Genomic DNA, 22598 nt, shown 5'->3' with positions numbered 1-22598 from the left:
GCCCTCTAATAGGTTGCAAATAAACTTATTTCTTCTAATAAAAGACTCTGGTCCAGTGCCTATGGTTTCACACCTGGACACTGCCAAATTCTTTAGCTAGTTTTACATCCAGACTCTTCCACTCATTATCTCAGCCATCCTATCATTCTCAAGCGACTCATGCTTAAAAGGCTACATCCATCAACTTCAGTTTATTAAGATTTTCTGCATCCCAAGAACCAGAGCAGGGCAAGATTGATCTGTGAGTAGCATCATGTCATCAGACTGAGAGAACCAGACAGACAAGGAGAATTCTGGGGAAAAAACCATCAAAAGGTAATTGCAGAAACCAGAAAAGAGCAAGAAATCCAAAGTAAAGATTGGGAGATGAAGGTCAGAGGAATTCTTGCAACAACAGCAACATACCATAACCTTGTATTGTTATTTTATATTGATTACTTCTTTCTGCTTTCTGTAGATTTTTTCAAAATTCTTGAATTTTTAATTCATTTGTTTTGTTCTTTGCTGTTTATTAACATAATTAAGTTGCATTCTTCTTTAAGTGGTTCTTTGATTTTATCATTTGTTTTATTTTCAGTTTCAGTTATTGTTATTTCCTAGATACTTAAGTATTTCAAATTGGACTTTCTCTTTGACTTTCAAGAATTAAAAGAACATTTAATTATATGTGGATGGATGTTTTATTAATTTCATGTGTTATATTGTGATTGGAGATGCCATTTCTACTAAGCGGAATGTACTAAGGCTTTGGTCTAATTTTGTAATTGTTCCATGGGCATTTGAAAAGTTTGTTCTCAAGACAGATCTACTTTACTAGATTTTTTAGCTCTTCTATATCCTTTTTTTTGTAGATTTCTTTATCTGTCATGGGCTAGAAAAAGTGAACTAGGGTCTCCCACTCTAATGCCTATTTCTTTTTTTGTTTTTTATTTCTTATAGATCTTGCTTAATGGATTTTAATACGTCTTTATTTGCCTTATAGAAACTCATGAATGTAATATCTGGTGTGGATTATATGTTTTATCATTGTAAAGCCCCCCCCCCCTTTTTTTAACCTTATTTAATGCTTTCCTTACCTCTGATTTCAACCTTGTCTGGTTTAAAATTGTGACTTAATTGTGTTTTCTTTGTGTTTGCCTGATATACCTGTACTGTCCCTTATTTTCAACTTTTCTGACACTTTTCTAAGGGTATCCTTCTTTCAGTAGATGAACTTATCTTGCTGACATTTATATAATATATACGACATAATTCTGTATCACATTTTTTTATAAGATTTTATTTATTTATTCAGAGAGACACCCACACAGAGAGAAAGGCAGAGACACAAGCAGAGGGAGAAGCAGGCTCCATGCAGGGAGCGCGACATGGGACTCCATCCCGGGGTCTCCAGGATCACACCCCAGGCTGCAGGCAGTACTAAACCGCTGAGCCACCCAGGCTGCCCCTGTATCACATTTTATGACCTACTTTCTGTTTTTAAGGATTCATTTGGTTTGCATCTTTCTCTAGATGGTGTATATTTCTTGTTTTATGCATGTTTCTTTTGATCATTTAGGAAGCTTTGTATTCTGTATTTAGGTCTTCTAGTGTTTAGCTTTATACTATAACTTTTAAAAATGTACTTTATGCTCTATTTCTTTAGACCAAATCTACCTATTAAAAGCAGTGACAAAATTAAAATTCTATTAATCTGATCTCCTTTGTTCTGCCTAATTTTAAACAATCATTATTATTAATTCTTCTAGTGATCATTGGTGTACTTTTGAATATACTTTTTTTTTAAGATTTATTTTATTTATTTGATGGAGAAAGAGAGAGCACAAGCAGGGGGAGCGGCAGGCAGAGGCAGAGGGAAAAGCAGGCTTCTTACTGAGCAGAAACCTGATGCAGGGCTGGATCCCCGGAACCTGGAATCATGACCTGAGCTTAAGGCACACACTTAACCGACTTAACCACCCAGGTGCCCCTTGAATAGACTTCTCTCTGTTACTTGATTTATAAGATGTAAATGTTATCTCCTGACCTTGAGTATTAAAGAAATCAACATCCTTTTGTCACCTTCCATCTATTTACATCTTCCCTTCTTGGTTTTTGTTTATACCGGTACAAGTAACAAAATTGTTTATAATAACATTCTGAAGAATATACAGTAGCTATTATGAGAATGAGCTCTGAAACCAGACTGCCTAGGTTGGAATCTTGGTTTTATCATTTTTTAGGTATGTAACCTTACCTTGTTTTTACAATGGATATAACAATAGGCTCTACCTCACAGGTTTGTTTTCATGATAACGAAAGTATAGCACTAGAATAGTGCCTGACATAAAATAAGCATCTAGTAATATTGGATATTTTATTAATCATTATGAAGTAGATTCCCAGGGTTTTCATCCCAGTCCTATATTTCAACTGGCTTCCATGTTCAGGTTCTTTGTTCATCTTTTGGTTACCTAAAATTCATTTTCTAGTAGTTCTTTAAGAGGGAATGTTTTTCTAATCCTTGTATGTTCAAAAACATTTGACGCCTTTTACTTGAAAGAAAGTTTAGCTGTGTAAAATAATAGTACCTGCTATTGAGCACTTTTTAAAATCACAGGTGATCTGTATTCATTATTATATCATTTTACCTCATAATAATGCTATAATTTTATTACGTATTTTTAAGTGAATTCTGTGCCCAACATGGGGCTTGAACTCACAACCCTGAGATCAAGAGTCACATCCAACTGAGCCAGCTGGATGCCCTCTTCATAATTATGCTATAAATCAAACATTACTCATATTCCCTTTTACAAATGAAAAATTAGGATCCAGGCAAGTCACACTTCCTTTCTCAAAGACTTTGCTGGCATTGCACCATTATCTACCATTATGTGGCTGTGGAAAAATCTGAGGCCAACCTGATTTATTTCCTTCTAAAGGTGCCTTGATCTTTTTGCCTGAATGCTCAAAGGATTATTTATTTTTGAAGTCTAGTAAAATTCAATAGGGTAGATCACAAGGGTCGTTCTATATGTCAGTTTTCTTGGGATATTGTATGTCCTTTCAATCTATAAAGTATCCTTTCACTTTACATGAAGTTGCCTTGAATTCTACTTCTATTTTTTCTTTTCCACTTGTACTGTTCTCCCTCATGTGGACATGCTGGATATCCTTTGTCTCCTGTATCTATAATATTGTCTCAAATTATATTTAGTTCTTTTTATACTTCCATTGCCTTTTCCCCACTTTTCTTAACCTAGCCCTCGTTTAAGTCTGTGTTGTCATCTTTGTCTGTCTCCTTCTCCCACCCCCATTTATGTGGCTTTAATTCCTAGGATTTTTTTCCTTTTCTTCCTTTCTGAGCTCTACTAGCTTATTTTACATTTCCTTCTGTTGTCTCATCATTTCTTCTACCATGAGGTCTTATTTTTTAAACTGTTTCATTAAGTCCTTTGAATTCACAGCATTATGTTTGGCCTGCTTCATGGCAACATTTTTCTGGAAAATTTCTTTTTATAACATTAGCTTTTCATTTCCTTTCCTCCTTTTTCTTGTAGATTTGCTCTGTAGATCTTGTTTTCCTTTGGTTATTACTCCTTATTGAATGAAAGAGTTCTTCCTCAACCAGCTATTTGTAGGAAGCAACTGGAGGAGTGAATTGTGCTAGTAGTGAGACTGCTATGACCCAGAGTTTGTGTGTATGCATGTCATGTGTGAGATAGAAAAAACGAGAAACACAGAGACAAAAATACACAGATTGGCTTATCCAGTGTTATCTCCCCAGGAGATGCTCATAATGTACTCTCCCTCAACCCATTTCATTAACAGACTGCCTCCAACATAGATAATATTTTTAAAGAATTTATCATTCAGCACTGCCTTGTCCTGCTACTTCGTGATGCCATATAGACTCCTTGAAAGTTCCCACAGCATGTGCCCCTTAAACCTACATTGTAAATCAGGGTGATGGTTCTGCATCTCATCTCTTTGGTGCTATGCCAATGTTGAGAAGCAAAGTCACAGCAGTTATTTAATCTCAACAATCTCTGGACTCTGGTGTAATTTCACTGAATTTGGCAGGCTATCCTCATTAATTGTGCCTTAGGGTTACCTTGATATCTTGTTGAAGATGGAGTTTGTGTTTATTTTTCTTATTTTCTTATTTTTGGGTGATCTCAAGGATGACCAGATGTCAGAGGTAATTTTTTTTTTTTTTGGTAATTTTGTTTTTTATGTATTTTCGTATTTAAAACTTTAATTTCTTACTTTAAAACCAGAGCCATTTTTAAAGTGTGCCTCTAATCTTAGGGGGGAAGCAGGTACCTTACCACCTCAGACCATGTTAAGTGGGGAAAAATAGCTTCCAAATTCCAAGCACACTTTGGTCGCAGCAATATCTCTCATCATCATATAGCTGGTAAGAATAGAGCTTGGATTCAGATTCAAGTCTGTCCAAATCCAGAGTCTGAGTTCTTTTCATTATAGAACTTCATCCTAAAGAATACAGGTATCTCCTTATATTGTCTTTATTATGTTTCTTCTTATAAAACAGTTTTCTATTAACTGCTTTTCTATTTCCTGGTTTTTAGTGTGACAAGTACAAGACTGGAGTTATTGATGGGCCTGCATGTAACAGCCTTTGTGTTACAGAAACCCTTTACTTTGGGAAATGTTTATCCACCAAGCCCAACAATCAGGTATGGACATTACGAATAAACATCCCAGAATAACAGTGCACTCTAATTTTACCTTAAATGAAAGTATTATTAAAAGAATTCTTGAACCATAGTGTTAGGATATTTTATATACTTCAATGTTGTATGCTTTGATTCACTCATCCAACAGATGTTTATTAATCCTTATTTCCAGTATATTCCAGACATAGTTATTAGGAATGCAGTAGTGGTTAAGATAGATATGATTATTTTCATGGATCTTATATTAATTAATAGTGACTAATTTGGGAGTATGGGTTTAGGAAAATGGAAACAGAGGAATTTGCCTTTCATCTTTCTAGGCAATGTGACTTTTTAAAAATGTATTTATAGTTATAAATGTTTACATTAAGAAACAAGATCTCAAATCAACAAGCCAATTTTACAATTTAAGGAACTTGAAAAAGAACAAACTAAACCCAAAGCTAGCAGAAGGAAATAAACAATTTACAGCAGAGATAAATGAAATGGAGAATAGAAAAACAGGGATCCCTGGGTGGCGCAGCGGTTTGGCGCCTGCCTTTGGCCCAGGGCGCGATCCTGGAGACCTGGGATCGAATCCCATGTCGGGCTCCCGGTGCATGGAGCCTGCTTCTCCCTCTGCCTGTGTCTCTGCCTCTCTCTCTCTCTCTCTGTGTGACTATCATAAATAAAATAAAAAAAATATATATATATATAAAAAAGAAAAAAAAAGAAAAACAATAGAGGAAAATCAATGAAACCAGAACTTGGCTCTTGAAAAAAATCAGCAAAATTGACAAACCTTTAGCTAGATGAGTCTAAGAGAAAAAGAGAAGTCTCAAATTACTAAAATCAAAATTGAAGTGTGGGGACATTACAGAAATAAAAAGGATATGAGAGTACTATGAACAATTATGCACCAAGAAGTTAGATAGCCTAGATGAAATGGACAAATCCCTAGAAACAGAAAACCTAACAAGAAATAGAAAATCTGAACAGACCTATTATTAGGAAGGAGATTGAATCAGTAATCAAGAGTCTTCCAACAAGAAAAGCCCTGAGCCCGTTGCCTTCACTGGTGAATCCTACCAAACATTTAAATCCTTCCCAACCTTTTCCAAAAAATTGAAAAGGAAGGAATACTTCCTGACTCATTTTGTGAGGCCACCATTACTTTGATACCAAAGCCAGATAAAGACATTACAAGGAAAGAAATCTACAGACTTTTTGTACATTAATGCAAAATCCCCAACAAAATACTATCATGCCAAATTGAGCATATTAAAAAGATCATACACCACAACCAAATGGGATTTATTCCTGGAATGCCAGGATGGTTCAATATATAAAAGTCAATCAGTTTAATACGACAGATCAACAGTGACCCCACAGGATCATCTCAGTTGATATAGGAAAAGTATTTGATAAAATTCAGTACCCTTTCATGATAAAAACACTCAACAAAGTAGGAATAGAAGGCAACTACCTCAACATAATAAAATCCATATATGAAAAATCAATAGCTAATATTATATTCAATGGTAAAAGTATGAAAGTTTTTCCTCTAAAATCAGGAACAAGGCAAGGATGCCCACTTTTGCCACTTGTATTCAACATAATATTGGAAGTTCTAGCCAAATCAGACAAGAAAGAGAAATAAAGGTATCCAAATTAGGAAAAAGTAAAATTATCTCTGCTTGCAGATGACATGATCTTTTATATAGAAAAATATTTTATGTAGGAAAAAGTTGTTAGAGCTAATAAATTCGGCAAAGTAGCTGGAAACAAAGTCAACACACAAAAATCAGTTCTATTCCTATACACTAACAATGAACAATCCACAAAGAAAATTAAGAAAACCATTCCATTTACAGTAGCATCTAAAAGAATAAACTACTTAGAAATTAACTTAACCAAGGAGGTTTTAGGACTTGTACAATGAATACTTCAAAGTATTGCTGAAAGAAATTAAAGATACAAACAAATGGAAACACAGTCCGTGTTCATGGATGGAAGACTTAGTATTGTTAAGATCACTACCCAAAGTGATCTACAGATTCGTGAAATCCCTTTCAAAATCCTGATGACATTTTTTGCAGAAGTAGAAAAACCCACCCAAAAATTTGAATACAGACTGTCAGAGGACCCCAAATAGCTAAACCATTGTGAAAAAGAACTACAGAGCTGGAAGACTCATACTTCTGATTTCAAAACTTAACTGCAAAGGTACAGTAATCAAGACAGTGTGTACTGGAATGAAGACAGACATATAGATAAATAGAGTAGAGAACCCAGAACTAAGCCTCACATATTTGGTCAAATGATTTTTGATGAGTGCTAAGACCATTTGATAGAGAAAGGACTTTTTTTTTTTATTTTATTTTTTTTAGGACTTTTTTTTTAAGGTTTTATTTATGTATTTGAGAGAGAGTGTGTGTGAGACAGCACAGGTTGTGGGGGAAGGGAGGGCAGAGGGAGAAGTAGGCTCTCTGCAAAGGAGGGAGCCCAATGTGGGGCTCAATGCGGAGCTCAATCCCAGGGCCCTGAGCTGAAGGCAGATGCTCAACCAACTGAGCTACCCAAGCACCCCTAGAGAAAGGACCAACTTTTCAACAAATGGTGTTGGCAAAAACTGGATAGCCACATGCAAAAAGAACAAAGTGGGATGCTTACCTAATGCCATATGCAAAAATTAAGTCAAAACAGATCAAAGACTTAAATGTAAGAACTAAAACCATAAAACTCTTAGAAAAAAATATAGGGTAAAAGCTTCATGACATTGGATTTGGTAATGATTTCTTGGCTCTGACACCAAAGGCATGAGCAACGAAAGAAAAAGACAAATCTGTACTTAATGAAAATTTAAAAATTTTGTGCATCAAAAAGTATCAAATCTACAGAATGCAAGAAAATATTTGCAAATCATATATCCAATAAGGGATTAATATCTAAAATATATAGAGAACTCCTGGGGTACCTGACCAGCTCAGTTGGTAGAGCATGTAACATTTTTTTTTTAAGATTTTATTTATTTTTGTGAGAGAGAAAGAAAGAGAGCATGAGCACAATTATAGGGGAGGGACAGAGGGAGAAGTAGACTCCCTGACCAGGAGCACAATACAGGACTCAATCCCAGGACATTGGGATCATGACTTGAGCTGAAGACAGACGCTTAACTTAGCCACCCAGGTGCTGGAGCATGTAACTCTTAATCACAGGGTCATAAGTTCGAGACCTGCGTTGTGTGTAAAGTTTACTAAAAAAGAGAGAGAGAGAGAATGAGAGAGAGCAAGAACGCCTAAAATTCAACAATAAAGGGATCCCTGGGTGGCGCAGAGGTTTGGCGCCTGCCTTTGGCCCAGGGCGTGATCCTGGAGACCCAGGATCGAATCCCACGTCTGGCTCCCGGTGCATGGAGCCGGCTTCTCCCTCTGCCTATGTCTCTACCTCTCTCCCTCTCTCTCTCTGTGACTATCATAAATAAATAAAATTTAAAAAAAAATTCAACAATAAAAACAAGATTTAAAAATATGCAAAGGACTTGAATAGGCATTTCTCAAAAAAAAAAAAAGATATACAGATGGCCAATAAGTACATGAAAAGATAGATGCTCAACATCACTTGATCATTAAGGAAATACAAATCAAAATCACAGTGACATACCACTTCATACCCATTAGGATGGCTACTATCAAAGAAAGGAAATTTCTTTGTCAACAAGCGTTGACAGGGATGGAAAGAAATTGGAACCTTTGTGTACCGTTAGAAGGAATGTAAAATGGCACAGGCATTGCAGAAAACAATATAGCAGTTCCTCAAAATATTAAAAATATACTGTTCTTGGGATCCCTGGGTGGCGCAGCGGTTTGGCGCCTGCCTTTGGCCCAGGGCGCGATCCTGGAGACCCGAGATCGAATCCCACGTCGGGCTCCCGGTGCATGGAGCCTGCTTTCTCCCTCTGCCTGTGTCTCTGCCTCTCTCTCTGTGTGTGTGTGACTATCATAAATAAATAAAAATTAAAAAAAATATATACTGTTCTTATGATCCAGCAATTTTACTTCTGGGTACATAAATTGAAAGCAGTCTCCAAAAGATATTTGTATACCTAAGTTCAGATCAGCATTATTCACAATAGCTAAAAAACGAAGCATCGAAGTGTTGATCAGCAGGGAATAGAAATGCAAAATATGAAAAAAAAAAGAAATGCAAAATATGGTATATACATACAATGGACTATTATTCAGGTTTAAAAAGGAGGAAATTCTGACACAATACGATACAGATGAATCTTGAGAATGTAATGCTAAGTAAAATAATCTGTGCCATAAATACTGTCCAAATCAGACTCACAGTGACGATCCTTTATAAATTCTTTCAGGTTTGTCACAAAAAGAGAAATTTTATATGGTTCCATTTATATGAGATACTTAGTCAAAATTATAAAGACAGAGAGCAGAATGGTGATGCCAAGGGCTAAAGGGGAAAGGGGGAACAGGAAGTTATTATTTAATAGGTATGGAGATTCAGTTTTACAAGATGGAGTGCTGCAAAAGGGTGGTGGTGATGGCTGCATTGTGAATGTAATACCATTGAACTGTACACTAAAAATGGTGAAGATGGTAAATTATGTTTTTAATATTTTACCACAATTTAAAAATTGGAATAAATAAATAAAATTGATCCATGGTCAAAAATGTATATATTTAGGCATGCATTGCTTTTATAATCAAAAAGTTATAGAAAAAAGCTAAATCTCTGTGTTTTGTTACTTACTTTTGTGTTTTTGTAAGAGGAAGAAGATACTAAAAATACAGTGGTGTATAATTCTACTCAGCCTAAAGAGTGATTTGTCATTCTTTTTCCACATAGATGTATTTAGGGATTTGGGGTAATCTACCAGGTGTTGTGAAATGTCAAATGGAACAAGCACTTCACCTTGATTTTGGGACTGAATTGGAACCAAGGAAGGAAATAGTGCTATTTGATAAGCCAACGAGGGGAACTACTGTACAGAAATTCAAAGAAATGGTCTACAGTCTCTTTAAAGTAAGTATATCCATTCCCATGTTACTATTATGAAGTGGTACATTCTTCTGGAAGAGTTGGCAAGACCTCATCCTAAGCCACAAAAGTGTTGCTATTCTTTAACATATCAGGGGCTCCATCTTGAAACAATTCAAAAATGTATAGAAGATGTTTACATTATTTATAATAAAGTGTCCAGATATGAAAGGGGAGTTCATTAAGTAGGTGAGCTGCTCTATAGTTTGACACTATAGCTGATACACATTTTTTTAAATGTGGGAGAAGGGCTAAAATCAGTATACATATCTGATAGCAAATTATTTTTTAAAAATTAAATAATCATACAAAGATTAAGTATATTAAAAGATAAAAGTAGTTAAAATTTTATAAAAAGTCTCTTTTCTTTTATTGCTGTCATATTTTCATTCAAAATCTTTAAGTTTACATTTTCGGACTATTTTATCCTAAGAACCTTCACAGGGAAATACTTTTTAACTTTCATCATTGGAACAATACAACTTGAACAAAATAGTTGTTAATGTGTTAACTACAAAATAGGAGAAAATAATTTTCAGTTGACCCTTATTATAACTTTGGATATGAGCACATTACACTGCAATTTTGCAAGTAAATATATGAGTAAGATAGAATTAGTGTGTTGAGTAACTATCAACAGGGACCAAGAAGCTTGCCATTTCTTAAACAAATATACTCAAGAGTGCGTTTTACTACAATTATATAAAACATACTTCTTAGTAAAAGCATCATAAATTGGAGCTGTATTAAGTACCTTTATGGAGACTAACAAAATTATTACTTAGCATAATTCCCATATAAAGTTAGTATGTATATTACATGAGATATTTTTGCAAACTTTCTGTATTTAGCTAAATTCTTACCTTTATAGGCAAAATTGGGTGACCAAGGAAACCTCTCTGAACTGGTTAATCTCATCTTGACCGTGGCTGATGGAGACAAAGATGGCCAAGTTTCCTTGGGAGAAGCAAAGTCAGCATGGGCACTTCTTCAACTAAATGAGTTTCTTCTCATGGTGATACTTCAAGATAAAGAACATACTCCCAAATTAATGGGATTCTGTGGTGATCTCTATGTGATGGAAAGTGTTGAATATACCTCTCTTTATGGAATAAGCCTTCCATGGGTCATTGAACTTTTTATTCCATCTGGGTTCAGAAGAAGCATGGACCAGTTATTCACACCATCATGGCCTAGAAAGGCTAAAATAGCCATAGGACTTCTAGAATTTGTGGAAGATGTTTTTCACGGCCCCTATGGAAACTTCCTTATGTGTGATATTAGTGCCAAAAACCTAGGATATAATGATAAATATGATTTGAAAATGGTGGACATGAGAAAAATTGTACCAGAGACAAACCTGAAAGAACTTATGAAGGATCGTCACTGTGAGTCTGATTTGGACTGTGTTTATGGCACAGATTGTCGAACTAGCTGTGATCAAAGTACAATGAAGTGTACTTCAGAAGTGATACAACCAAACTTGGCAAAAGCCTGTCAGTTACTCAAAGACTACCTATTGCGTGGTGCTCCAAGTGAAATTCGTGAGGAATTGGAAAAGCAGCTTTATTCTTGTATTGCTCTCAAAGTCACTGCAAATCAAATGGAAATGGAACATTCTTTGATACTAAATAACCTAAAAACATTACTGTGGAAGAAAATTTCCTATACAAATGACTCTTAGTTCATTTGGACATCGTGAGCATTATAGGAAACTTCAAAATTTTAAGGAAAAACTTTGAGCATTAAAAAAAAATAAGGCTTCTGATTCAAGTCCCTGTCAGCTACACAAAACCCCCCTTCCCCTGGTTTTAAGAAGCCATCATCTTAAGATACAAGTTGATTGAAATAATGGCAGGAGGTAAAAGATGACCAGGTCCAAAGATTTCATTCCTGCTGTTAGAAGCCCTGGTAGATTTTCCAGTATTCACTGTGTAACTATTTTAACTAATGACCTAAAATAATGCTGTGAAAAGCCTCATTCCATAAACATCGACAGTGGAGTATTTTGTAGATTTGTCAGCCAAAATACCATTGCTGGAAACATTTTTGCATTGAAGCTGTTGAAAAAAAATATACATTTAAAAAGTCTTAGCATGGTAAAGTTTGCACATTAACAGAAATTAAGACTGCAAAGGTCAAGTTACTCCTTTACAAACAGATGTTGGGTTAATAGCATGGTTTTTTTTCTACTTAAAACACTTAGACATCAAATGTTATATGGCTTCAGAATATTGAGTGGCTGTTAGCCTCTTAATCAGTAAGAAAATGTTCTACTTGACAATATAGAATTGCCAATTTTAGAGGCTGAAACTAGATGAGCATTCGTCATCCTCATTTTCATGGGTCCTTCTTAGTTGTCAATGTGCTATAGTCCATCAAAACTGATTTTTTTCCAAAACTGGTATTAAGGCCATCAACCCAATCCAGATCCATGTAACTGAATTTGAGCTATGGGGAAATAGGACATTAGGAGCCAGACTCTGAAATCATGGAACTTTTTAGTTCACAATTTTCCATTTTTGAACAGTATTTCCTGTTGGCCAAAGGGCTATTTCTTAAGAGGCATGCAAATTTTTTCATGTAAACTTGATATGCAAGTTAATATTTGCCCTTTTAATGTTGTTTTCATGTTTATTAAGATCTGGCATGTACCTTTCAACATCTCCATAAAATGAACACTTCTTTTGAAGGATATTCTGCTCAAAGGTTTCACCTGATTAAAGTGAACGTTATGTGAACTTCATTGGACAGCTCTCTCTCAAAATTAAAGCCATTGATTAGCACCAGTTCTGCTTACTTTAAAATTGTGTACTTTGAAGGTACTTTTTCTTCCCACTAGCCATCTGGTTACAATAAATGAATGGAAGAAATATTTCCTAGTGGATGGTTGGTCTGTTGCTTGACAGACTGTTTAGAGGGAGCTGGACGTCACACTTGAAGGGATAACTGTTAGGAAAAACAGAAGCCTGAGAAGCCGGTGTGAACTTTGAGTCAATATGCAGTTATATTTGTTTCTTGAAGAAGAAAAACTTAACTCCTCTACTTTTGTACTTCACGTATCTCCTACACTTTCATTAACAAGAGTTTAACACAAAGTTGCTTGGTGAATAAGTTTATTATTGGCTTTATCTGAAAAATCTTCATAGAAAATTATGGTTTGGTTTATTAGCTCTCAGCAGCCCGCTCCTGAGCTCTAAGGAAGCTTGCCTTCTTCTGAGCTACCCGATCTTTCTTTTGGGCAAGAGACATCTTAGGACGGTTCCACCTGCAAAACAAAGTAAAATTAACTTTGATTGGAAAAGACTATGATCAGGTCAAAACAATCCAAGTTCTAATACATACTTCTGATCTTAAAGGAACTTTCAAAATGCAGGAACTGGTTAAAAAAAGTTTTTTAAATGCTGTAACTGGTAGTTACACTGTAATGGGATAGAATAGGTCAGCTCAGTAAGTACCTTCTGAGGCTAATACATTTCTATCACCACAATTACTTTAGCAAACCTGGTTCCCCTCACTTCTGCAACATCATGCAGAGCTAGTGATCGAGTTTGCACAACTTCAATGAGTTTGATAAAGACCAAACAAGGCAAGAAATTCCTCCCAACCTCTCTTAAAAAGACAGTAATAGTAAGATGCATACCTCTTCTTCTTAACTTCTTTCTTAGGCTTCTTCTCATAGACGGGATTCTCTCGTATAGCAGCGTGAGCTTTCTTATACATCTCCTCCATCTGAAAGAAAGCAAAGCAAACAGTACTTGGTTTCATTTCACATGCCCTATACAGTCACGTAACATATTGCATTCTACCACTTGCTCAATTTTGTCCCTAAACCAGACTGTCAAAGGGAACTAAACCGGGTCAACACTGGTATCTCAAATTTCTGCATGTAACCCACATTTTCCTAAGAAATTTCCAGAGGCAGTGTGAATTGACACTATTCACAAAACTCATACTCAAAAAATGTCCACTTATTTCTAAGGAATTCAGCTTTACTTCTTTAAGTCACTCAAGAGCCAACAGGTTTCTGCAAAAACATTTATGTTCATTTAAAATACTGTCTGACCCGAATTCTTTTATTCAGGGGAGGATTTGTGCTAAAACAAAGTATTTAAGATATTAAGATGAACAGGATATGGGGCCAACAAGCATTTGCTATTAATTCATTTTTTTCTACCACATTCCTCAGATTTGTATTTTCCATCAGTACCTAATAGGTCTCTCGGTACTACTCCCAGAACTACATACCAGGGACCTCTTATATCTACTAATATTAGGTGTCTATGGAAACAGAAGGTTTGAATTTTCCTACAAAATGCTCAAACACCATCCAATTATCTCTTAATGAGAATTATGTTCTAAAACCCATCAAAAACTAATGCTGAAATTCTTGGAATTGTTTCAATTACCTCCTCCAAATAAATGACTATTGATTCTATGGTAGAGCAGGTCATGAAGCAGCTATAAAATGCCTGAATGTTCACTATCAAAATCTAGTAACAATTACAGCCCCCCCAAAGAATAAACCAAAGTATTCAAATCTCTAAAACTACTCCTTCATTATGAAGAAAATATGACTACTACATGCATTTGTAGAAAACTGAGCAAATGAAAAGAATGCAAACACTGCATGAGACCTCAACTACCTAAATCCCTTCCTTTAGGAATTACTTTAATTCCTTTAATTTCTCTACCTCTTTTAAGCACTCTATTACAGCTTTCCACTGTATTTAACAAATCCATTTGATGACTTCAAATACAGTTATTTAATAAATCTAAGCAATTTGGTCCATTCCTTCCAAAAGACAAATAGGATACACAACCATGCATATAGATAAGAACATGAGTTTAGGTAAAGACCACTTCCTCAGAAGACATGTCAGATGTCTATAGAGGATTTCAGCAGGCACGCATAAGAGGCCTCCAAAGATCAAATTAATGAGCTAGCTGGGAAAAGTACATTAGCCTAAGAGTGGTCCAGCTGAAGTATACCATATATTTAGGAAAACATGAAGTGGGAGCTCAAAGCAGCTTGGGAATTTGAAAAGTTGTGAACAAGTGTGACATTACCAGAGCAAGAGAGGTCTTCAGAAGAAAAATTATGCAGGCCAAGTAGAATTATAGTCACAAGTAAAAGATCTATTTACCAGAGTGAATGAGGGCAATGCCAATAGTAACAAAAAAAGTATGGATTTCTGAAAATTAACATGCATTTGCATTATTACCATTTTCCTAGCTCAAAAACTCAAGCTATGTATTTATTGATCCCTAGACTGTAACTAAGCATATGAATAACAGGCAATTATCTTTTCTAATTACAACTCTTTTTTTTTTTTTTTAAGATTTTATTTCATGAGAGGCAGAGACATAGAGGGAGAAGCAGGCACCTTGCAGGGAGCCCGATGCAGGACTTGATCCCTGGACTCCGGATCACACCCTGAGCCAAAGGCAGCTGCTCAACCAGAGCCACCCAGGTGTCCCTAACAACTCTATTTTAAAATAGGGACACCTGGGTGGCTCAACAGTTGAGCGTCTGCTTTAGGCTCAGGGCGTGATCCTAGAGATCTGGGATCAGGTCCTGCATCAGGCTCCCTGCACGGAGCCTTGCTTCTCCCTTTGCTAACATCTCTGCGTGTGTGTGCGCGCGCACGCGCATGCACACCTCTCATGAATATATAAATAATTTTTTAAAAAAAATAAAAATAAATTTATAAATAAAGTAATTTTCACAGGGTGCCTGGGTGGTTCATTTGGTTAAGCATCCAACTCTGATTTCAGTTCAGGTCATGATCTCAGGGTTTTGAGATTGAGACCTCATTATTGGGCTCCATGCTGGCCGTGAAGCCTTCCCTTAGCCCCTCCCTCACCATGTGCTCTCAAAATTTTTTTTCCATAATCAAAACTGTATCAAAATAGAAACTATGCACTAACAGAACCTTTGATATATAACCATCAATTCATCTACAACTCTACAGTTGCATAATTTTATAATAAGCAGTGCTATTTTTGTGCTCTATGCCTATCCTCTTCCATTACTACAATGTGTCAATAGATGCCTCAAAGATACAACTTTAGGCTGATAAATTTTCCAACATTAAACTCTTATTTGCAAAGTCATGCAGAACTAGTCATCTACTCAGTACAAACTCTCCATGTGCATAGCCTGAGATATTCACAAAGTCCTGAACATAGAACTTCACTTGCTTTACAGAAAAGAACCTTTCCTCCACATTGCTTCAAAATGAATTTAGTAACTAGCATCTCCAATCAGACAGATGACTTTTAACTATGACTACAGGAATGAAGTCTGCAAACTTAAAACAGCCAAAATGTGTAAAAGCCATCTTTAGATTTAGATGCTTGAAGTCTGCCACCCTTCACTATCTAAAAAATTCCTAAAAGCATGTTAAGACTCTTTGTAATTATTCTTATCCCATCTGACTCTTAACTTACCCTCACCCTATTTTCCAATTTCATGTCATTCCATTTTAAGGAACTGCTTGAGTCTGTCTATACCTCTTAACATACTCATGTTCAACTTTTAACTGTAACCCTGAAATAAAATATATCCACGAAACCAAATAGTAAACCCAATACAGACATTTTTAGTAAAAATGTTTACCATGTCTGGAGTAACGTTGTTCTTTATATATTGAGAGAATTGTTTCTTGTAAGCATCTTCATCTTCCTCCATTAGGTAACGCATATAATCTGCAACATTCTGACCCATGATGTGCTTTCGATGAACTTCTGCATTGAATTCCTTGCTTTCTGAATCATAACCAGGGAATCGTTTGGTACTAAAATAAAGATTTTCATATTTTAGTACATAATGATTGAAATCAGTTCATTAGCAGGAATTCATTTCAGTAGCTGCCATCAGTCCCGTCTTGAAACAATTAACTGCATCATATGCAACCAAAGGACCAACTACTGACTGCTCAGTTAGTGGGATATCATCATTCAGCAGCTCATCTCTGAATTCCAGGATAGAAGAGGAAATGATGCCACAAACACCTTCAAAGCCATGAAATAAACCAAGTTCTCACCACTAAAGTAAGTTCTCCTTATTAACATAGGAAAGGATTTCAAAACTGCTCCCTTTAAATCCTAGAATTTCTTAGTGCTGCCTCAGGGTACATGGGAATTAAGTGATTTGTTCAAGACCACATCTAATAGGTGTCTTGCAAGAGACCTGAAGGTCCTCAAAAAAAAAATATGGCCCACCATTATAAAAGTTCCAGTTAGGTTACATTTTGTAGGCTAAATCCCAAAACCTATAGCCAGAAAAAATTTTGGTGGTTAGGGATTTCTCCAACCTCTAATAAATTCAGATAACCCACGGGATCCCTGGGTGGCACAGCGGTTTGTTGCCTGCCTTTGGCCCAGGGCGTGATCCTGGAGACCCGGGATCAAATCCCACGTCGGGCTCCCGGTGCATGGAGCCTGCTTCTCCCTCGGCCTGTGTCTCCGCCTATCTCTCTCTCTCTCTCTGTGTGACTATCATAAATAAATAAAAAAATTAAAAAAAAAAAAAAATTCAGATAACCCTAAGAAGCTAATAAATCACTTTCTAAAGATGCACCTACTCAACAAGAAAAAAAATCCTTAACTCAAAACCAAAGAACTACCAAATTAAAACCTACTTAACTTCCTTAGAAGATGGTCTACAATCTTATTTCCAGTTGAAAGCTCTCAGCTTTTCTCTTTCTAGAGTTGACAGTTTTCCATAACTGAGCAAAACTATTTTATTCTGAATGAAAAAAAAATGCAATGGAGTTGCTCATTTCTAATCAAAACTAAGCCACAACACAAAAGCTAGTGGTTTTAACCCTGGCTCTTCCACTACTAGCTCCAAAACCTTCAACAAACCCTATACTTCTGAACCTCAATCTCATTTATATAATGTGTTACAATTCCCTCCTGCCCTGCCAGGTTCCTTTACCATAGTACTAAGCATATAGCAGGTATACAATGCTGTATACCTACTCAGTGATCTCCACAGTCCAACCAGTTAGAAATAGAACTACTGGGAGTCTAAACAATGAAGCCTTGAATACTGTATTACCTGTGAGGGATAGACAAGCCTCCGTCCACTGCTCCCTTGAGGGCCCCAAAAACTTTATTTCCAGTAGTAGTTCTGGCAAGCCCTGCATCCAAATAGCAGGTGAAGGCACCAGGTTGACCATCAATGCTTTCCACATTGTATTCATCTCCAGTCACTTCCACTTGGCCTTCATAGATCTTGTCCATGCCAAATCTATTGAGGAGCTATTAACAAAAAAGCCAGTCTAAATATATTCAAACAATTCTAAAATTATCAAGTCACGTTTAATGACCCAATGCCCACAAAAAATTACCTTCCAATTCACTTATCCCTCTGTACCAACTTACTTTTAAATATTAAAATGCATAAACAAATAAACAAATAAATAAATGAAATGCTACCAGAGGGCAGCCTGGGTGGCTCAGCGGTTTAGTGCAGCCTTCAGCCCAGGGTATGATCCTAGAGACCTGGGATCAAGTCCCACATTGGGCTCCTTGCATGGAGCCTGCTTCTCCCTCTGCCTGTATCTCTGCCCCCTCCCCCCACCTCTGTGTCTCTAATGAATAAATAAAATCTTAAAAAGAAAAAAAAAACTACAAGAAAACTTCAAATATTCAAACTCACCACAACTGTCTTATAGCTTCTGAATCTTTGCTACATGCCCATACTTGATTTACGTAATAATCAATTAAGATGTAACCATACCATTATCTATTCAAGGAAGATATTCTCCATATTTCTTCAGTCCTATTTGGCCACAGTAACTCAAGAACCAAATATTAAGTGGTATCACGTGCAATTTTGATTAATTTGATTAAAATCTTAGCAGGATAGTGGGCAGAACAGAGCATCTTTTATGGCTCTACTACTCCAACCACATTATGTTAATAAGGGAGACTCTTCTACTGGTACATCTATCTAGCTACCGCTTCACCACAGTGTGATTTTGTAGAACATGTCGCTTTCATATAGAAGGACATTATTCCTCATCCTTATTCAAACATTTATAACCAATGAGGATATAGGTTCCTAACAATGATGCATGCTTAACAAGTCCACTGCAAACAAGATCAGTAAGAGAACAAAAATAAGGCAAAATCACATTTTCACCTACTTTCTGTGTTATTACAGGAAATGCTGCCACCCAGAGGTAAAGATAATTAAAACAAAACTGAATTCCATACCTATGCCTGCCCACCCTCCAAATTGAAGACCTTGTTTCTCAAAATTTAACATGTATATAAGTAACCTGGACATCCTATTAAAATACAGATTTCAAGGGTGTGAAGTAATAAAGCCTGCATTTTAAATGTACACTGATTGACAGAAGATCTATACTTCTGAGTAGCAACGGTCTGCACTGTCCAACAAGACAGCCAGTAACTAGCCACAAAAAGCTATTCAAATTAAGTTAAAAATTCAGTTCCTCGGAACAGCACAGGTCATGCACTCAATATCCATTTGTGGCTAGTAGCCACCATTCTTTCGTTTAGATTCCACTGACTTATGGGGTCCCTGGGTGGCTCAGTGGCTTAGCACCTGCCTGTGGCCCACGGTGTGACTCTGGAGTACTGGGATCCAGTCTCACATTGGGCTCCCTGCATGGAGCCCGCTTCTCCCACTCTCTCTGTCTCTCGTGAATAAATAAAATCTTTGAAGAAAAAAAAAAAAAAAAACTCCACTGACCTAGATCTACCCAACAGGCAAAAAACCAGAAAAACTACCTCCGCAGAGTATTAGAAAATGTATGGCTGCCTCAAATTCTGGATTTATTAAAACTATCCTCCCCGATGACCCCATAACCAACAAGCTCAACAGCAGGCATTCCCCAGAAGCCAGAGCTGAGGGTATCTTACTCATATATAAGAACATTTATCTTGCAGTGAACTCCAAACAATGAGCTAATTCCAAATATATTAAAGTTATCTTCTGCATACCCTGCGGGCCAGCAGCAGGCCGGTACAATATGCTGCAGCATAATTTGTCAGGCCAACCTTCACACCATACTTTGGGAGTTCATGAGCATAAGCCGCACAAACGATCATGTCTCCTTCTATGCGGGCATAAGCAATCTGTAAGAGAAAAACCAGATTAATCATCTGTGCTTTCAACTATCTGATTACTTATCCTAGGGGCCTTCTTTTTCAAAGGACTTAAGGAGAGAAAAAAAAAAAGGACACAAATCTACAACACTTTAGAATCTCTTTGTTGATCCTACTACACAATGACAGTTTATGGCTTCGTCAACTATAGCAGGTAGGTTTTCTGTAAATGTCAGAATGATTATCACAAATAGAGCTAAAATTATGACCTAAACAGTGAATACTGAAATGCCTCTGAAGTTAGAGACTGTCGTTCTTTCTAAATACTGAAAAGGATTAGCTGCATTAGCCAATGAACTAAAGAGGCACCATGAAAAGTCAAAAGAAGAATCTCCAATAATTTCAAACATCTTTTGAACTCAGCATATCAAAGTCCAATATGGATAGGGTTATCTAATTTAGGTATGAAGGAACATGGTCTTCACAACCAACATTAGTTTGCCTAGAAAATAGGTGTGCCTGCCCCCTTCCCTGCAAAGGCTCAGTAAATCTTAATTGAAAATTTTCTCTATTTGTAAAAGCCCAGAAAACTAGCTTCTAAAGGAGCAAACTGCCGTTTTCTAGAGGTCTTTTATATGGGAGAAACTTTCATACCTATTTATCAAAATTTTATGTATCAAACAATAAGCAGGAGTAAAAGCAATCTTAAGAGCCTAATTAAACCTTCACAACTACCTACCTCTTCGATGTGGAGCGGGGTATGTGGCACCTAGGGCTGTACAGCATGTTGGGATTTAATCCATGACAAATTCTATTATTCTACTGGAAATGGAATGTGCAAGAACCTTCTACTTGACCTCAAATTTATACTACCCCTATAAAATAGGGCGATACCTTTGATTTCTCTAATCCTCTTTTCCTCCATTAGAAAATGAGATTAAACTAGTTTGGTCAGGATTGCCAAACACAACTGATTTTCAATCAAGTATTTTAAAGTACCACCCACCCCCACCAGCTCCAACTCCAGACCTACCAAAAGGAAAAGAAACTACTCAATGTTTTTAGAATGCCAGGCACTAGAGGTACCTTCCAATCCATATATACGTTTTGCTTCCCCAAGTACAACTTCTCTAGCAGGGAGTTCAAGGGGTGAGGCATAGCACTCATTGCTGGAGTTCAGAATACAACTTACCTGACAAATGATGTCTCGGTTGGTTACACGAACTATCATCCTGTATTTAGGTGTGTTGTACTTATTTTTGTCCTGAATTACCAAGCGTTTCCGGGCATAATAATCAGTTTTACCCTCTGCAAGAAAAAAGTAAGTTAAGAAAGTCTATTCCACTGCAAGTTCTTCTAATATTGTGAACGTGGGTAGTAACCATACCTCGTCGTCTTCTAAATTTCACTTGGTATCTCTTGAAGTAAGCCTTATTCTTGACAACCTTAACAAACCCCTTTAAGAGAAAAAAAAAGTCATTAAAACTTTGATAAATGGTTGATAGTACTTCTGACATCTGAAGTAACTGTGTAACAAAAAAACACTTTAACTTCAAGAGTGAATCCACACAACTGTCACTTCTGCAGAGCCCAGTTTCTCACACCACAGGGAGTCCAGCATCACCTTTTCCACTTCCCATCAGTCACTTTTCCAGAGCATTGCTCCAGACAGCCAGCAGTCTTGCCTAACGTCAGTCTGTTGTGGACGCTGTATGCCCCGTTTTTGAAAACCTACCCTCGTATTTCCTGCGCTGTTCACACGCACGTTTTTCAAAAGCCGAATCACTTACCACAAAACTCATCTGGTCAAGGCCTTATTTAGCAATTGCTCCCGATTAAAACAGCACTGTCCCCGCCACCAACCAAAGCAACACCTCATCCGCAAAATCACGAAACACTGGTGCCAGCAACAATCTAGAGCGAGCGACAGGAGGCACATGCCAAACTAAACGAGCTTCCTTCCGAGGCCCAGAGAAGCCCCAGCCTCCCCGCTGACTGCTGGGTCTAGGAGCCACTTCCCAAAGACCCACCAACTCGATACTCCCGGAAAAAACCCACGAAGCAGTCGGGGTGGACGGGTCCGAGGGCCCACAAGCCGCGTCCACTCAGGCATCCCTCTGCTAGCCTGAGACCAACTGCACGGAGTCCTCGCCGCCTGCCGGCGCCCAGTCGGCCGAGCCGAGCCGGCACTACCCCCGCAGCAGGTCTCCTGAACTCGCCCCCTCCTCAATCCACCGCCCTAGCTCCCGAACTTCTTCGTCAACCCCTCCCCCAAAGCTTGCGCGCCGGGCGGCAGCCATTAAAGCCACGCTGGGAGCGGCAACCCTACCACAGCAGAGCCCACAATCCAACGCCATCCAACCCCCGCGCCGCGCGAGACGGACCCTAGGTCAGCGTTTGGGCAAAGACAGGGAAACCCAGTGCAGACGTAGCCCCGATTCCAGATATCCACTCACCATCCTGCGGAACAGAGTCCGGCGGCCGCGGCTCACCACAGACCAGCAGGCCCAGCAGCGCTCGGCGGGGGGAAAAGGCCTCAGCCCGTGCGCAGGCGCAGTATGTAGCACTGACGATCACGCGAGCTACGTGTGGAAGAGAGAGCGCGCGGCCCTAGGTGTGCGTTGGATTGCCCTCTGCTGGCGGGAGGACCGATGCCCGCCCTCGCTGTGTGGAAACGCTCAAGGCCACGGAGTCCCCAAACCGCTGACTGGTAATCCCACAGGGATGGGCGGTAAACAGCAGGGAGGATAATGGGAGGTTTGCAGTTTCCTATGCTAAGAAGTTGTT

The 22598-nt window shown here is 37.7% G+C and overlaps 2 protein-coding genes and 2 non-coding genes across 4 annotated transcripts in view; 1 reads left to right on the top strand and 3 right to left on the bottom strand.

Moving 5' to 3' along the window:
• The window catches only part of DIPK1A (divergent protein kinase domain 1A), a 116456-nt gene extending 103859 nt beyond the window's left edge, over positions 1-12597 (top strand). The window contains exons 3-5 of the mRNA XM_055340183.1: positions 4575-4682; positions 9531-9707; positions 10594-12597. Coding sequence (XP_055196158.1) covers positions 4575-4682; positions 9531-9707; positions 10594-11406 — 1098 coding nt within the window. The 3' untranslated portion in view covers positions 11407-12597. The remainder of the gene's footprint in view (positions 1-4574; positions 4683-9530; positions 9708-10593) is intronic.
• A 224-nt stretch (positions 12598-12821) lies between these two features.
• Positions 12822-22375, bottom strand: RPL5 (ribosomal protein L5). Its single transcript, XM_055340184.1, has 8 exons — positions 22268-22375; positions 21199-21268; positions 21004-21119; positions 19707-19841; positions 17791-17993; positions 16345-16522; positions 13366-13454; positions 12822-12990 (listed from the first exon to the last, which is right to left on the bottom strand). The coding sequence occupies exons 1-8, from the start codon at positions 22268-22270 to the stop codon at positions 12891-12893; spliced, it is 894 nt and encodes a 297-aa protein (XP_055196159.1). The 5' UTR covers positions 22271-22375; the 3' UTR covers positions 12822-12890.
• LOC129520341 (small nucleolar RNA SNORA66) lies at positions 13143-13279 on the bottom strand. Its single transcript, XR_008666574.1, has one exon. It is a non-coding gene; the product is annotated as a small nucleolar RNA SNORA66 (small nucleolar RNA).
• Positions 16595-16690, bottom strand: LOC129520338 (small nucleolar RNA SNORD21). The gene has a single exon (XR_008666572.1). It is a non-coding gene; the product is annotated as a small nucleolar RNA SNORD21 (small nucleolar RNA).
• Positions 22376-22598: the final 223 nt, after the last annotated feature.

The sequence above is a fragment of the Nyctereutes procyonoides genome, unplaced genomic scaffold (genome assembly GCF_905146905.1).
Source record: "Nyctereutes procyonoides isolate TBG_1078 unplaced genomic scaffold, NYPRO_anot_genome, whole genome shotgun sequence".
Classification (NCBI taxonomy): Eukaryota; Metazoa; Chordata; class Mammalia; order Carnivora; family Canidae; genus Nyctereutes; species Nyctereutes procyonoides.
This window is presented reverse-complemented; position numbering and strand designations above follow the sequence as displayed.

What these genes read in the sequence shown, in the direction of transcription:
- RPL5 (XM_055340184.1), bottom strand. An exon ending in ACCGAGACATCATTTGTCAG is followed by an intron (nt 19,842 to 21,003) that starts GTAAGTTGTATT and finishes TTTCTCTTACAG; the next exon opens with ATTGCTTATGCCCGCATAGA. An exon ending in GGCTTGTCTATCCCTCACAG is followed by an intron (nt 16,523 to 17,790) that starts GTAATACAGTAT and finishes TCTTTATTTTAG; the next exon opens with TACCAAACGATTCCCTGGTT.